Source organism: Monopterus albus, unplaced genomic scaffold, assembly GCF_001952655.1.
Source record: "Monopterus albus unplaced genomic scaffold, M_albus_1.0 scaffold34.1, whole genome shotgun sequence".
Classification (NCBI taxonomy): Eukaryota; Metazoa; Chordata; class Actinopteri; order Synbranchiformes; family Synbranchidae; genus Monopterus; species Monopterus albus.
In genome coordinates this window covers 1380331-1395010 of record NW_018127914.1, presented here as the reverse complement: position 1 = coordinate 1395010, position 14680 = coordinate 1380331, and the positions used below count along the sequence as shown (strand labels likewise).

The 14680-nt window shown below is 39.6% G+C and overlaps 1 protein-coding gene across 1 annotated transcript in view; it reads left to right on the top strand.

Annotated features, from left to right (window-relative positions):
• LOC109958800 (CUB and sushi domain-containing protein 3-like) overlaps positions 1 to 14680 on the top strand; it is a 314581-nt gene that overhangs the window by 220321 nt on the left and 79580 nt on the right. The window contains exons 13-18 of the mRNA XM_020597718.1: positions 6094 to 6276; positions 6548 to 6874; positions 8028 to 8222; positions 10397 to 10535; positions 11413 to 11600; positions 11992 to 12180. Of these exons, the coding sequence (XP_020453374.1) occupies positions 6094 to 6276; positions 6548 to 6874; positions 8028 to 8222; positions 10397 to 10535; positions 11413 to 11600; positions 11992 to 12180 (1221 nt within the window). The remainder of the gene's footprint in view (positions 1 to 6093; positions 6277 to 6547; positions 6875 to 8027; positions 8223 to 10396; positions 10536 to 11412; positions 11601 to 11991; positions 12181 to 14680) is intronic.

Genomic DNA, 14680 nt, shown 5'->3' with positions numbered 1-14680 from the left:
AGTTTGTGTCTTTTTTAAACTTGTGTTTAAACAAAATGTATCTACATGATTTGTTTAAATAGAGGAGATAAGAGCGATAGAGAAAACAGCTTGACCAAGGAAGAAAAATATATTTTTGTTAAAGAAATGTAACTGGAACAGCATGCTTAGTGTGAATCCAGACAGCATTAATGTGAATATTTCCTGCATGCAGCACTGTAATACTCAACAGGACTCTCTTAATCACATAGCACTAAACAGCATTTCATTCAGAGTGGCTGAAACACCATGAAATATGAATTCATGAATTATTCATTCACAACATAACCAGAAATGTGGCTCAATTTTACAGTCATTAACCTTGGTATTGGGCTAGTGAGCCAAAGCCAACCATGTTTTTGGTTGTATGTGCAAATATATGCCTGTGTGTGTGCTTCAGACGTAACCTGTGAAGAGCCGGGCTTACTTAGTCACAGGACTGTGAACTGCATTACATGTCCTCATTTTAACTGTCAATAGCAACTTCTCTTTCAGTGGGGTTTCCTAAGTACTTGAATAGATTAAATAGACAGTGACTGACAAACCGGTGTTATACTAGATGAGCAGAAATAGAAGCATAAACTTTATTGCCAAGTATTATCAAAAATACAAGGAATTTGACTCCAGCCCAACTGCCCCTGATTTTTTTCTGCAGACTTTAACTGTCCGCTGGAGTCTGTTCATGTCCTTTTTGGTTACTGAGCCAAACCAGACAGAGATGGAAGAGCAGAGAACAGACTCGATGATTCCTCTATAGAACGGAATCGACAGCTCCTGAGACAGGTTGAGCTTCCTGAGCTGACGCAGGAAGTACAGTGAGCTGGGTTAGTTTTGAGCAGAAGATGTCTGGGATGATGGTGTTGAATGCCAAACTGAAGTCCACAGATAGGATCCGAGCATAGGTCCCTGGTGAGTCATGATGTAACAGAATGTAATACAGTGCCACATTGACCACATCATCCACTGACCTATTTGCTTGGTAGGCAAGCTGCAGGGGATCCAGCCAGGGGTCTGTGATGGCCTTCAGGTGGACCACCACCAGCCTCTCAAAACACTTCATGACTATTGATGTCAAAGCAACAGGTCTGTAGTCATTTAGTTCCCTGATGGAAGGTTTCTTGGAAACTGGGATGATGGTGGAGCATTTGAAGCAGGAGAGGACTACACAAAGCTCCAGTGATCTACTAAGATCTGTGTAAAAATTTGACCTGACTAGTTGGTACAGACTTTCAGGCAAGAGGGGGTCACACCATCTGGCCCTGATACCTTTTGGATCTATTGCTTTTTAAAAAGGCTACACACATCTTTGTCACAGACCCTCAGAGGTGGGAGCTAAAGGGAAGAGAGGTGGTCCTGGGGGAAGCAGGTACTTGTTGTGGGTCTAAGGTGAGGTGAGAACGTGGTTTAGAGTTCTGCCTTTTAAACCTACAATAAAACTTATTCATTTCATCAGCTAGTTGATGGCTGTCCACAGCAGGGGGCGATGGTTTCCTGTAAAAGGTGATGTTCCATAGGCTCCTCTACACCATATGTGTCAAACTCAAGGCCCGTCGGATCATTTTATGTCTCCCTCGAAAGCGTAAAATGCGTATGGTTGTCTTAAAAGTCTATACTAATTGAAAACATACACTGACCATAAACTACATCTCCCGCAATGCACGTCGATTTCGGGACCCGCGAAGATTTGGCATCCCGCCACTAGATGGCAGTGTTTAGCCTTCAGCATTTAACCGGCAACTTCCTGACAAGTGGAAATGAGAAATGCTAACAATTAATTCCAAAATGTCCAAGAAGAGAAAGGTTGAAGCAGAAGGAAGGTAATTTAACGAAAGCGAATATATATTTCTGGTTCAAGGAGAAAACCCGTGTGTCTTTTGTGTCATGGAGCAGTGTCGGTGGTGTATTACAACATGCGTCGGCATTTTGAGACGGAACACGGAGCTAAGTATGCGAAATTTAGCCTCCAAGAAAAACAGTTTGTCAAAGAATTAAAAGACAGACTGCAGTTGCGGCAGGAAATACGCAAAAAAGCTACAACAAAAATTATGCTGGCTTGATGTTATTGTTGAGGGAAGAAATATGTTGAATTTTTCAAATTTATTTTATTGAGTAAATAGTTGTTGCAGTCTGTTCAAGTTCATATTTCTGATTAAATCATTGTCAGTTTTAGATTGTTCAATAAATGTTAATCCTGTTTGGCCCGCAGCTGTGACTGTGGTTTAATTTCCATTTTGGCCGTGATTTGAGTTTGACACCCCTGCTCTACCCTGACGATGGGTCTTTAGTTACTCCTTGCTACTCTGATCTCCTTTGTCACTGGTTATACAGGATCCTGTCCCCACTCCTATAAGAGTGGCATGACAGAGCTGTTTGAGCTTCACTGTGAACCAACACTTGTTGTTATTGTATGTGCAGAGAGTCTTAATTGGCTCACAGAAACTGATGTATGATGTTACAGTGTCAGTATACTCATCCAGGTCTGTAGCTGCAGTCTCAAAAACAAGAAGTAGCTCCAGATGGTTAAGGACCCATTAAACTCTGTTTTTACTGTAAGCACTGCTGTGTATCGGTTTGAAAAAGGCTGCTTTAACCTTTCTTAAGTACAGTCCTGACAGGGTTTTGTTGGTTTTACTCTCTTGTTTTGGTATAACACAGTGCCTTCAAGACAATAGTGTGTTCGCTGATGTTATGTTTATTTATTCTTTCTAATGTATTGGTCTCAGATGGGGAGAGGAAGATCCAGTTATATCTTAGTGGTACAAAAATGACAAAAATGCCCCTGAGATGTGGGTGTCCTGTTCTCTCACCTGTGCTTTCTGTACACAGATGATTGCAGGAGTCTTTGTGAAGATAGCCTGAAAATCACTGATTATGTTGGAATGAGAAGCCTATTACAAGGTCACAAGTCTGGGCCTGTACAGCAGACTGAAGAGGTGTATTTCTGCACTGTGATGTGTCCAGATCAAAGAAAACAGCCCAATTATTATCTGTGATCCCAAAGTCCAATTTACAGAGAATTACAGGCATTTGGGAGTTACACCATTGAGTATAAAAAATATTTTGTGCACTGTTTGTAACAAGGGCTGGAAGAGATTGTATAATTTAACGAGTCTGTGTCGCACTTACACACATCTCCTATCAAATCAATCCACAACAGCTCCTCAGTGGCTTGGTTTGGAACCTGAGAGAGGCAGAAAAAAATGTCAGTATTACAAGTGTAATAAATTAGATCATTTTCATTCAACAGTGTATCCTCACTCATGTCCACACTGTGAACAAATCAATCTGAGCCACTCCCTTCAGGTCATAGATTCAGACAGCCACAAACTAATTAGCCTATTTCTTTTTCACACTGCAGACTTGCTCAAGTGTACATATTAGACTTTCCGCTCAATCCATCTTCTTCTGTGAGTATTATAGCTATCTTAGATTATTATTTGATGGGTTTCATGCATGTTGCTTTTGTTTTTGAGGCAGTGGAATAGGTTGCACAGTCAGAAAATAAAGCACACCATCATAGACTGTACAGTGAAACATTCAGCATTTGATCACTCGTAGCAACCTCACTCTAAAATCTATTTCACAATGGTCACAAAAGAGAAACAAACAATAGGTTTTTCAGTCTCATTATATCCCCAAAATCTATTACCTTACTTTCTTCAAATCTTGCAGGCACTGCATTCAGCAAGGGGCTCAATTTACGGTCATACTGTAAACATAATATTGAAGTTGCACACACACACACACACACAAACACATATACATAAACTTTAAGGAGCCTAATCCCCTTTGTGAATCTGTCAGCCTTGTTGTTACACACACAGTATGATTATTCAAGTGTGTGTGTTTGAGTGTGAGAAAGAGAAATTTGTGTATCCCTACAGTATGAGCAAAGCTAAGAGAGAGACTGGCTGTGGATGTGTGGTCGTGTGGCTTTGTTTAAATGTGCGTGTTTGGTGCACACATGTACAGTAGCCTGTGTGTGTGTATGAGAGAGTAATAGTACAGGAATGTTCCAATAGCATACCTGTTTTCTCTCCAAAGCAATTCGTTCTCCGTTCTTCTGCTATGTGTTTGTGTGTCTGTGTTCACGCGCAAGCGCTTGTGTTAGGCAGGTTATGATTGGTTGAGTCTGTGGCTCTCATAAAGACAATGTCATGATGGAAATTAATGCAATACATCACAAACACGCACCCAGACACGCACACCCATATACACACATATACAGTATATACTAACAGTGAAACATGAACACAAAGCACACACCTTTGCTTCCTGCCATGGGCCACTCCTGTAAATAATACTGAAAAAAGGAGAAGAGAGCAGGGGAATAAAAGAGAGGAAGCTTGGGAAAATGGAGGGTCGGTTTCCAGAAATGTTGTACACAAAATTTTTAAAGAGAATTATGATGACACAGTGGCACCTTTACATGGAATGAAAGACAGATCTGTGTAACCTTATGGTCAGACAGAACAAGAAAAATAAAGATGAAGTTAACACCATAAAGCTGAGTCATATTTCCAGTGTATTGTCACTCTTACATAAAAAAAAAAAGGCTCAGGAAACATGTTGGTCAAAAATAGCCATTAGTGTGGCTGTAAGCTGCAGGTTATAGTCACAGAATATTGGCAAAATAATGTAAATGCATATTATAATGGATCTTGAAATAAACATTGCAAACCAGAGGACCATTTGACCAGATTTGCAAGATCAATATTGTGCAGTTCACAAAAAGCAGCCACCATATTTGTGACCCATGCGTTAGACATGTATGGTACACAGATTTTAGTCAGCGTCAATCATTTGTAAAATATAATGTGATCAACATGTGCAGTCTGTGTGTAAGAAGTGCTCGTACTATACACATACCGTATCTTTGTTATGGTCTTGTTGTGATCACTGTGTCTTATTTGTCATGATTTTCAAGAGCTTCACAATTCAGTTTCTTATGTTATCTCATAAAAGCTGCTTTGACATTATGTAATCACAGACTTTTAAGTTGTGATCAAGTTTATTTACAGTGTCAGAGGAATCAACCACAGACGCTGAAGCTGTGCACACAAACTCAAACCAGAAATCACTCCTTAGCGCTCTTTGCCCATCTTGTCATATTTCCTGAACCTATGATGTGAACTATGGATGCCTGGTTGCAGCAAACTGTACTAAAGGTAGCCTTCAGCCCAACACTAGTGTTAGTTGACTAATTTGTGAATTTGGCAATCAAGCAGAACATTCTGGTTCAACATTACACAAAGCTCAAATTACTCTGAAATTAAAATCATATTAATTGTTTCAGACATTTAGCTGCCAAGGCCCTCCATGGCTGATGGTTTGAAATAACTACTCGCATTTTGAAAGATGCTTCTTATAACCTTATAACCATTTTCACTTAGTTAATGCACCTTTAAAGGGACCTTATGTGAACAAATTTCCAAAGAGCAGAGCAAGGCAGGGAGGTGAGGACCAGATAGAGTAGCACGTCTAAGAACAGATTCACAGGAACATGGGAGGAAACAGAATACATGCAGGGTGATACAAGGATCAATGTTTATTTGGAAGCAGACACACAGCAATATTGACCATCAGGCAAAGATGGGCTGGTAGGAATAGGGGAAATGAGGGCCTGTTGTACCAGAGGGTATGGCTAGCTGGTTGGGAAGATGAGAAATGCAGTGGTATCTGGGGTGAATCCCAATTCCTTTAACTGATCATTCTTCGCTCCTCACTTGACCCAGGAGTCATTCCAGTCTTCCATCTTGAAGGATGATTCCTCACTTTCTCTTTCCTCGCATTTTTCCTTGGTACGCAGTTACACGGGTGGGACAATGACTGGACAGTTCCGCTGAAATAAAGGGACCTGCAAGTGCGAAAATGAAAGGCTGAATGCGGAGACATCTTAGGCATTTCCTTTGTGTTTTTGCCTCTATTTTGCCTCTATTTGACAAACTATATACAGCCTAAGTGACCCTGACACATGTATGCTGGATCATGAGCCATGTTAACATCTGTCATTTGGCCTGGTCCACAGTAGGTCCACATTGATGCTAATGATACTTTTATACTGTGTCTTTATAGAAATTGACAAAGAGAGTTGTGGTGACCCTGGGACTCCTCTCTATGGAATAAGAGAAGGGGACAGCTTTTTAAATGGAGGTATCCTAAGGTTTGAGTGCCAGTTTGGCTTCGAACTGATTGGAGAAAAAACAATCTCCTGCCAAGACAACAATCAGTGGTCGGCAAACATCCCCATATGCATATGTAAGTATTAAAATCATTCATATGTGATTTGCAGGGATTTGGCTTCAGAGGATAGAATAAAAAAAAAAGATGTGCTCTGCTGTGATGCTGATAACATTCATTCTGACCTGTCACCATGGTGATAGTACAGAGTTTATTATGGCCTGGAGCTGATGATGACCGATGATGCTGTGGAGATGAATATTTAACAGAAATTATTGGCCTGTTTGTTTGACTGCCTGTATGTCTGTCTCTTTCCATCTGTTTTTCTGTACCTGTCCTCCTCGCACAGTCCCCTGCATGTCCAACTTCACAGCTCCCTCAGGAACTGTCCTCTCCCCAGATTACCCAGAAGGCTATGGGAACAACATGAACTGTATCTGGCTCATCCAATCAGACCCAGGGTCCAGGATCCACTTGGCATTTAATGACTTTGACCTTGAGGCACCTTATGATTCCCTAACAGTGAAAGATGGAGAGACAAATGACGCCGTCGTCATCGGGAGGTTCTCTGGAGCTGAGAGCCCCTCCCATCTGACGTCCAATACCAACACGCTGAGGCTGGAGTTTCAGGCTGATCACTCCATGTCAGGAAGAGGATTTAATATCACTTACAGTAGTATGTCATTTTTCTATTTCATTTTGTTCTCCTTTTCTGTTGAAATGCAGGTAAATTACCAATTCAGTTGCTGTGCTGCAAACAAGGTGAAATGTAGCAATAGTATATTAACATTCTGTATGTTTTTCAAGTTGTTTGCTGCTATTTATTAATATTGATAGCAGCACCACAGCAGAATAATGCAGGAGACTGAAGTTGAGGCATTGTTCTGTTTTGAACCCATAAGGCAGCACTTTACATACGACTGTATTTTCAATTTAGGCATGCCTGTTCCGCTAGCCTAGACCGCTAGTGCCAGTATTACTGTGAGGTGACTAGCTTGCTAGACAACAGGATACAAACATGCACAGTAAATAAGAGTTTTGGATATGTTGGAAGACTTTTTTTTTTTATTTTTGATGGAGGGCAACTGCTTGCCCCTGCTTGCAGTCTTTGAGCTAATTTAGGCTAGACACGTCTCAATACTGAACAAACAGAGATGGAAATTGATCTTGACCTTCTCTTCTGACCGGTTTGATTGCAAACAGACATCTTTCCCAAAATGCTAAAGTGTGTTGTTCACAGGTTTTCTGATGATATATGTGATTTCAACTTGCACCATTCTGTGTATGCCTGACAATTTTTTTATTTTTTGGGTTACTGCATTTGTCATTTTTTAATCTTTCTATCATAAAAATACCAGCTTCAACTGGCAAAATATGAGCTTTTTAAAGTTGGACTTTATTGCCTTCTAATCTGATGAACCAGCTCATACTGTATACTAAAGCAGAAATGCTCAAATGAATTTTATCAGAAATGACATTGCTTAGATCAAACCCAAGCACAGTGCAGCAATACTGTAGCGTGGGAAATGAGCATATGAGCAAAGACAGCGCAGGAATATAGAACAGGAAATTTGCAGTAGACATTTATAGATGTTTTCCTGGCCAGAAGTGAACAAGTTGTTCATGTTGTTACTATACAGTATATCTATATGACTAATTATCATCATTTTTTTTCAAAATGATGAGCAAAATGTAGCTTTCAAGTGCCCATAAAGAACATGTATTGTCTTTAATAACATTTCTTGTGTAATGTATGTGTCTCTTTCTGTGAGCCTGTAGTCTCCAGCATCTTCCTCATATCTGCGTCTCCTTGCAAATTGTTATTCTAGCATTTGGCCATAATGAGTGCCCAGACCCTGGCATTCCTATCAACGCTCGTCGCTTTGGAGACAGCTTCCAGCTTGGCAGCTCCATCTCTGTGGTCTGCGAGGATGGTTTTATCAAAACCCAAGGAACCGAGACCATCTCCTGCCAGTTAGAAAGGGGAAAAGTCATGTGGAGTGGGCCCATTCCGAAGTGTGAAGGTAAATATTGACTAGATTGCTGATTCCACTCTTACCTTGAGAACAATATGTCATCCAAGATATCATCATTGCCACAGCATTAAGACCCAGGCTGTGGAAATTATTTGCTGTCAGTTTGAGAAAAGGAAAAAATATGGAGGTGGGCAGCTAACCTAAATGCCCAGTAAAACACAGCTGCCACAGATAGAGCTGCTAACTTAAATATATACTGTGACTGTAGCAGTATTTAAGATTACTTGTAAATTTTATGGTTACAGAGATCTATGGAGACCTATAACCCAAATCTGAAGTTAACATGTGAATATGTTAGATATAACTGGATATAATTACCATAGTGCTATTTTATAGCCGTCAAAGAAACTGCAAACACTTCCTTGAAAAGTCAAAAAAGTCTGCTTATTGCTCACAACACCCACTCCACTTTGGCTGCAGCTAGTTCAGCAAAGTTTAACCAACAGCTTGTATGAGAGCACACAAAAATAGAAACGTGAATTCGAGCTGTTAATTTCAACATGGAACAAAAGGACTAACACTTTATGACTGCTTCATCTGCAACTCCAACAATAGATATAATTAGCATAAGACAAGCAGAACTCTAACACTACTACTTGATGGAACTGTTGATAGTACAAAGAAAGGCTATGTTAATTGTGCTCCAGGTCATTTAATGTGGCCAGATTCATTGTAGCTAATGTGTGTTTGTAACAACTTGAATGGAAAATACACTCACTTGTATTCAAGAGGTACAGGCCAGAACCAATTGATTTCAGACACTAAGTTATACTCTAAACAAGATCAAATTTAAAAGAAGAGTGGAACAGAATGGGTTCTGGCTAATGCATCAGTGGGATAACAGTAACAGTATTCTAAGCATTCTTATTTGGGGTTATGAATGATGATTATGGATATGCTCAATTGTTCATGTTCTTTTAAATATTAACCATAGAGATGGATGACAAATTAAAGGAAAACCCTGAATAAATTAGTGGTCTCTTTCAGGATGAGAGTGGCCCCATCCGTAGAGCACAAGGGGTCAGTGAAGTGAATGGTTTGATAATTATGAAAATGATGTGAATCACACGCTATGGCCTTCACAGTCACCAGACCTCAACCCAGCTGATCACCTACCGTGCTAAACAGCATCTCCACCATCATCAAAACACCAAATGAGGGGATGACTTTTGGAAGAATGGTGTTCATCCTTCCAGTAGAGTTCAGACTTGCAGAATCAGTGAAATTGAATTGATGCTGTTCAGGAGGCACATGGTGTCCGAGCATCTTACTAGGACACTTTATGTTGGTTTTGCCTTTCATATACCACATGTCTGTACATTTCTTGCATTACATACTGTATGCCACTCTTACATTGTGTGGTATTACACTAGAAATATTAACAATATTTCTTCTATTCTATTGATGAATGAGTATTAATATAATGTATACGTTTGTTCATCAGTCAGTCTCATGATTGTTGCATACAGGTTAACACTCCTCTATCAATGTTTTATATTAACAGTTGGTTAAATGATTGTGTGCAATGTGGAAGACGCATAGTGACAAATCTACATCGTTTCAGTTGACTGAGAGCAAAAAGCTTTGCTCAGCCCACGATATGCTATCTGCCTAAATCATCACAAAGTTAGTAAATAGCTGGTGAAGAAAGTGGAATATTTTAGCAGCTTTCCCTCAGGCGCTAATGGAGACCTAAATAAAGTTCAAACCAGAGTAAATACTAGACCTATATTCATGAGGTGTCCAGAAACATAACTGTTTCAAATGAACGCTAATGTTGCTTCACACCTGCTTGATGTGTAAAGAGGCAGTAGTTTATGTGTAATTTGTCAGTTCGTCTTTACAATGTGATGCTCTTTCCTGAAGTAGCCAAAAAAGTCTGTTTAAATATATGAACTAAATTCAATGAAATATTTCTCACCAGACAGTTTGCTGCCATAGCAAACCAACTTTCAGACAAAAAAAACTGATTGAATAAAACATGTGTTCAGGTTTTGTGACATTTCTCACTCACCACACCTCAGCTTGGACTAGAACTTAACTTTGACTCATTTTAGACTTGAATGGTCTTGATACAAATCATCTCTCAGCTTCTGTTTTATTTATATCCTCTGTTCTCCCCTCCCCTGCCCTCCCTCTTGTTCTCTCCTCTTATCCACCAGCTCCATGTGGAGGCCACTATTCAGCCCCAAGTGGAGTGATTTTGTCTCCTGGGTGGCCTGGTTACTATAAAGATTCACTCAGCTGCGAGTGGGTGATTGAATCAGAACCTGGGCGCTCCATCAAAATCACATTTGACAGGTGGGTGGCATAATTCTTTGATTCTGCGTATTATAAAGGCTCTCTGAGCTCTGAAAAGGCAAAATTGTTCAGATTCATCAGAATTGTCACCATTATCAATTACTTCTGACAAGCAAAGACTTACTAGACTTCTATGGAGATTCACCAAGAATATAATAATATCTTAAATTTCATAGGGTGTATTATTAATAGTGGGAGTTGTTTACTGATTCGGAAGACCCGGCAATATTTTTATTTATATTATTTGTTCTCTGAGCTGTGAACTGGGGATAGAAGCAAGATGTTAGAGGCTATTTTAACATCATTTTTCATTAGTTTGAGCTTCTGTTTCAGCTTTATTTTACTGTAAAGTGCATTAAACAGTATTGGCTCATCAACTTATACAAAATGTGAAAGACTAGACCTTTAAAACTTTTCTTACTGTCTTCCTGCAGCATGTTAACTCAATTACCAATTAACAAAAAAACATATAAAGCATGAGCTTTATTGTTGTGATTATCTTGTGATCTGTAGTCATTATTTTGCAGCTGCACAACATAATTTTCAGAGGTTTTAAGGGGCAATTGGTAATCAAAGCGATTCATCCCTTAAGTGAGCTTGTGAATCTTTAGTTCAAGTATCACTAATATATACTGTACACTCAACCAGAAGTGTCAGGCTCTTAAATCTGTGTTTTGTTTTGGATGCCATAAATAGACCTAGCATAAAGTGAATATCATAAGCTTGAACCTTTACCAGCTCATGTGTTGCCTTTATTTTTTTAAGTTTAACATGAATGGTTTCATCCCAAAAGAAGAATTTCACTGACAAAATTATTTTTACCATCAAAGTAATGATCAAGAAAATATAACATTCTAATATAACCTTTTTTTTTCAGATTCCAGACAGAGCTGGGTTATGACTTCCTGGAGATTCATGATGGGCCAAACCTCCTGTCTCCTCTGATTGGCTCCTTTAATGGTACTCAGGTCCCCCAGTTCCTGTTTAGCAGCAGCAACTTCCTCTATCTGCTGTTTACCACAGATAACAGCAGATCAAATGCTGGCTTCAAAATATTATATGAAAGTAAGTCAAGAACAAATACAGCAAATTAACATTAACAATTATGTCCACAGGAATTCATAGATACAAGGTGGAATTAGATACATTGTCCTTCATGCTACTTGTGCTACAGTTCAAATTAATCCACATGCACTTATGACATAATACAACAGATCCATTTACTGACTATATAAGGAAACACTACACACACTCACACACACTGGGATGTAAGGTGCTTTTGCAAGATATCACGAGACATCATCACACTAGTAGTCCACAGTTTCAAGGCTGGCCTCACGTCATGTAGAAAAATCAAACCATTTGTGACTTTCAGATTATAGCAATTAGCAAACCTGAAGTTGGAAGTCTAGTCTTTATTTACATACTATTTAGATATTTAAAATTTTCTTGACAGGTGTTACAGTGGACAGTTACTCATGCCTGGACCCTGGTATCCCTGTCAATGGCATTCGGTATGGGCAGGATTTTTCCATTGGGTCTACAGTCTCATTTGGCTGTGATTCTGGCTACAGACTCAACCATGAGGAACCATTAGTATGTGAGAAGAACCACTGGTGGAGCCACCCTTTACCTACATGTGATGGTAAATATGTTAAGTATTGTTGAGTTTGAATGTTGAGTATTACGAAAATAGCAGCAGTGGAGCTCACATTCCTGTATAGCATCCCTCTATTTGATTCAACCGCAGATTAAATCAAATAGACACACACTCTGAGTCAATTACAGTGAAGGCTGCTCATTGCAGAGCTCAGAGATCTGTGGGCATGGACAGCATAATGTTGTGTGTCAGCACATGTATGTTTCTGCCTGTAAGTCTGTGCGGCCTTTTTATCCATGTGCCTCTTATCACCTCCTTTCCTATGTGAACTGTGAATACAGGGAGGTTTGAGGTACGGCTGACGAGAGCCTGCACTAGCTGTCACCTCCTCTCTCTTCTCTCTTACATCAAGGTGTGATGGGGACACAGGGGTAGGTGAGGTGAGGAGGGGAATTTCTCTCTCTCTCTCCTCTTCCAGTCATGGCTGAGCAGCAGTGGAGGAAGGAAAGAAAGATGCAGCACTACTGCATCAGTTTTGTGGTTGCGTGCTTGGTTCGGCTTGTTGGCTAATTCACTTGGTAACCATATTTGTATTGCACAGTTCCTGGGACTGGCAGTGGCTTTCTCCACAGAGGCAGTATGAGCATATAAACATAAAGAACGATGCCTGGAATTTGCAGGCTGAATGCCATTATATTACATTGATGCATTATGTACCAAAACAAACATTGGAACTGGTTGCTCCTATGATTGGTAAGAAATGGCCTACCCTGATATTTGACAACTAATACGCAATGAACAGAGCCAAAATGCAGCTAACTCAGCTCTTTAAAATGTAGCACATGCTGTTCATACTGGATATTAATGGAGATGAAAATAAGCAACATTCTTTTGTCTGATATAGTTAAAAATATGAAATAGATAATGACAAAATGGTCCCAAAAAGCTGTATTTGCTTTATATATTCTTTCTCATATCATTCAATTCAGCCACAGATAAAGTACAAGAGAAAGGATGGACAGATCTCCTGATGCAGGTGACAGGGGCAGGGGGGAGAAAAAGCAAGATGACAGGAGATCTATAGACGGAAAGAAAGTGAGATAGGAAAAGAAGGAAATTGGCAGAGGTAGATGTTAATGCAGTGTTTCAAATTTCTCACATAGTTCAGCATTTAGCATTAGAGCTTCCTGGCAGAAAAGTATTAATAATTACCAACACTACATACTGTAAGTGCATGCAAGTGTTGGTGCATAAATGTGTGTATCAGACTGTCTATATGATATGCTTGTATGCCTTCTTGCATCTGAGTATTTGTTTAGCTTGGAAATATTTTAACTCCACACCCTTGTTTTGAGAGATGCTGCTACTGTAATACTATAGAGGTAGATTGTGAAGATACGGACGCTCTGTTGAGGTTTGATAACATATTCAATGTCTGTTTTATGTGGTTGTAGCACTGGTCAGCGGGGTAAAGTCTTGTGACTTTTATCTGCCGGTAAAATGTCCTGCTCAAGGAAACTTCAGCAGAACTTTCAGGTTTGACCTTCTCGTTGCTGCACTGACACAGTTGCACTTTTGAGGTAATGTTATGGCATTTTATAGGTTTATTGTAAGAGAAAATGACAGGCCAGTCGGCCAAGTGTAAGATGAAGCGGCTGGAGCGAGCAGAAATGAAGCACCTTGCAACACATGCACACATTAGTATGCATAGAATGAGCAACAGACTTTTCCAAGCTTTTCTGAGTACCTGGTCTCAACTCTGAGCATCTCTGAGCAAGCACAGGTCTCTTACAGCATAACAATGGGCACAACTGAACCGTGTGCAGAACTTGCAGGGTCATCCTGAGTTTGTACTGTGAAGTTCAAATGTTTTAAGTCTCTAAGAAACATTTGAATTGCTCCACTGCTTTGAATATCACTGCTTTGAATCATTTGAAATCAAATAGTAAAAATAAAAGATCATTTACAGTTCTTGCACACTACACAGTTATTGTACTGCATTAATGTGTTGGAAAACTAGTTTAAATAATATTCAAGTATTGTTTTTGCCCGGGGTTTTTATTTTGTGTCTGCCTCAGTCAAATTTGGAGCTCAGAGGCTATAAATCCCCAAGCAAGAAAATCTTGTAAAATGGTTTCAAAGCTCCACTTCTCAGCAAAAGAAATTACACTTATTGTCCAGATGGTCACTTGGTGTAACAAGCAGCTTTGCATTTTCACCAGTAATTCCATATACTTCAACAACTTTTTTTTCACAGCTTTTTTTTGCTCACATTCCTTGGATCATATCATACTCGCCACATGCGTTTTTGGTAGATTTTGAGTTGGTTGCTTTATACAGAACCTATTATTGCTGGTAATGCTGAAAAATGACATATTTGGTCTTTTGGAATTTCAAACATTCAACACCAGACAAAGCAAAAGTCCACGTACTGTACAAATGACAAACAGTCGCGGCGACAGCGGCCACTTATTGCAGCAGAGAGTGACAATTTGAGTTCCTACATCTGTATGGATTTGCAAAGAAAATACATTAGAAGTTGTGA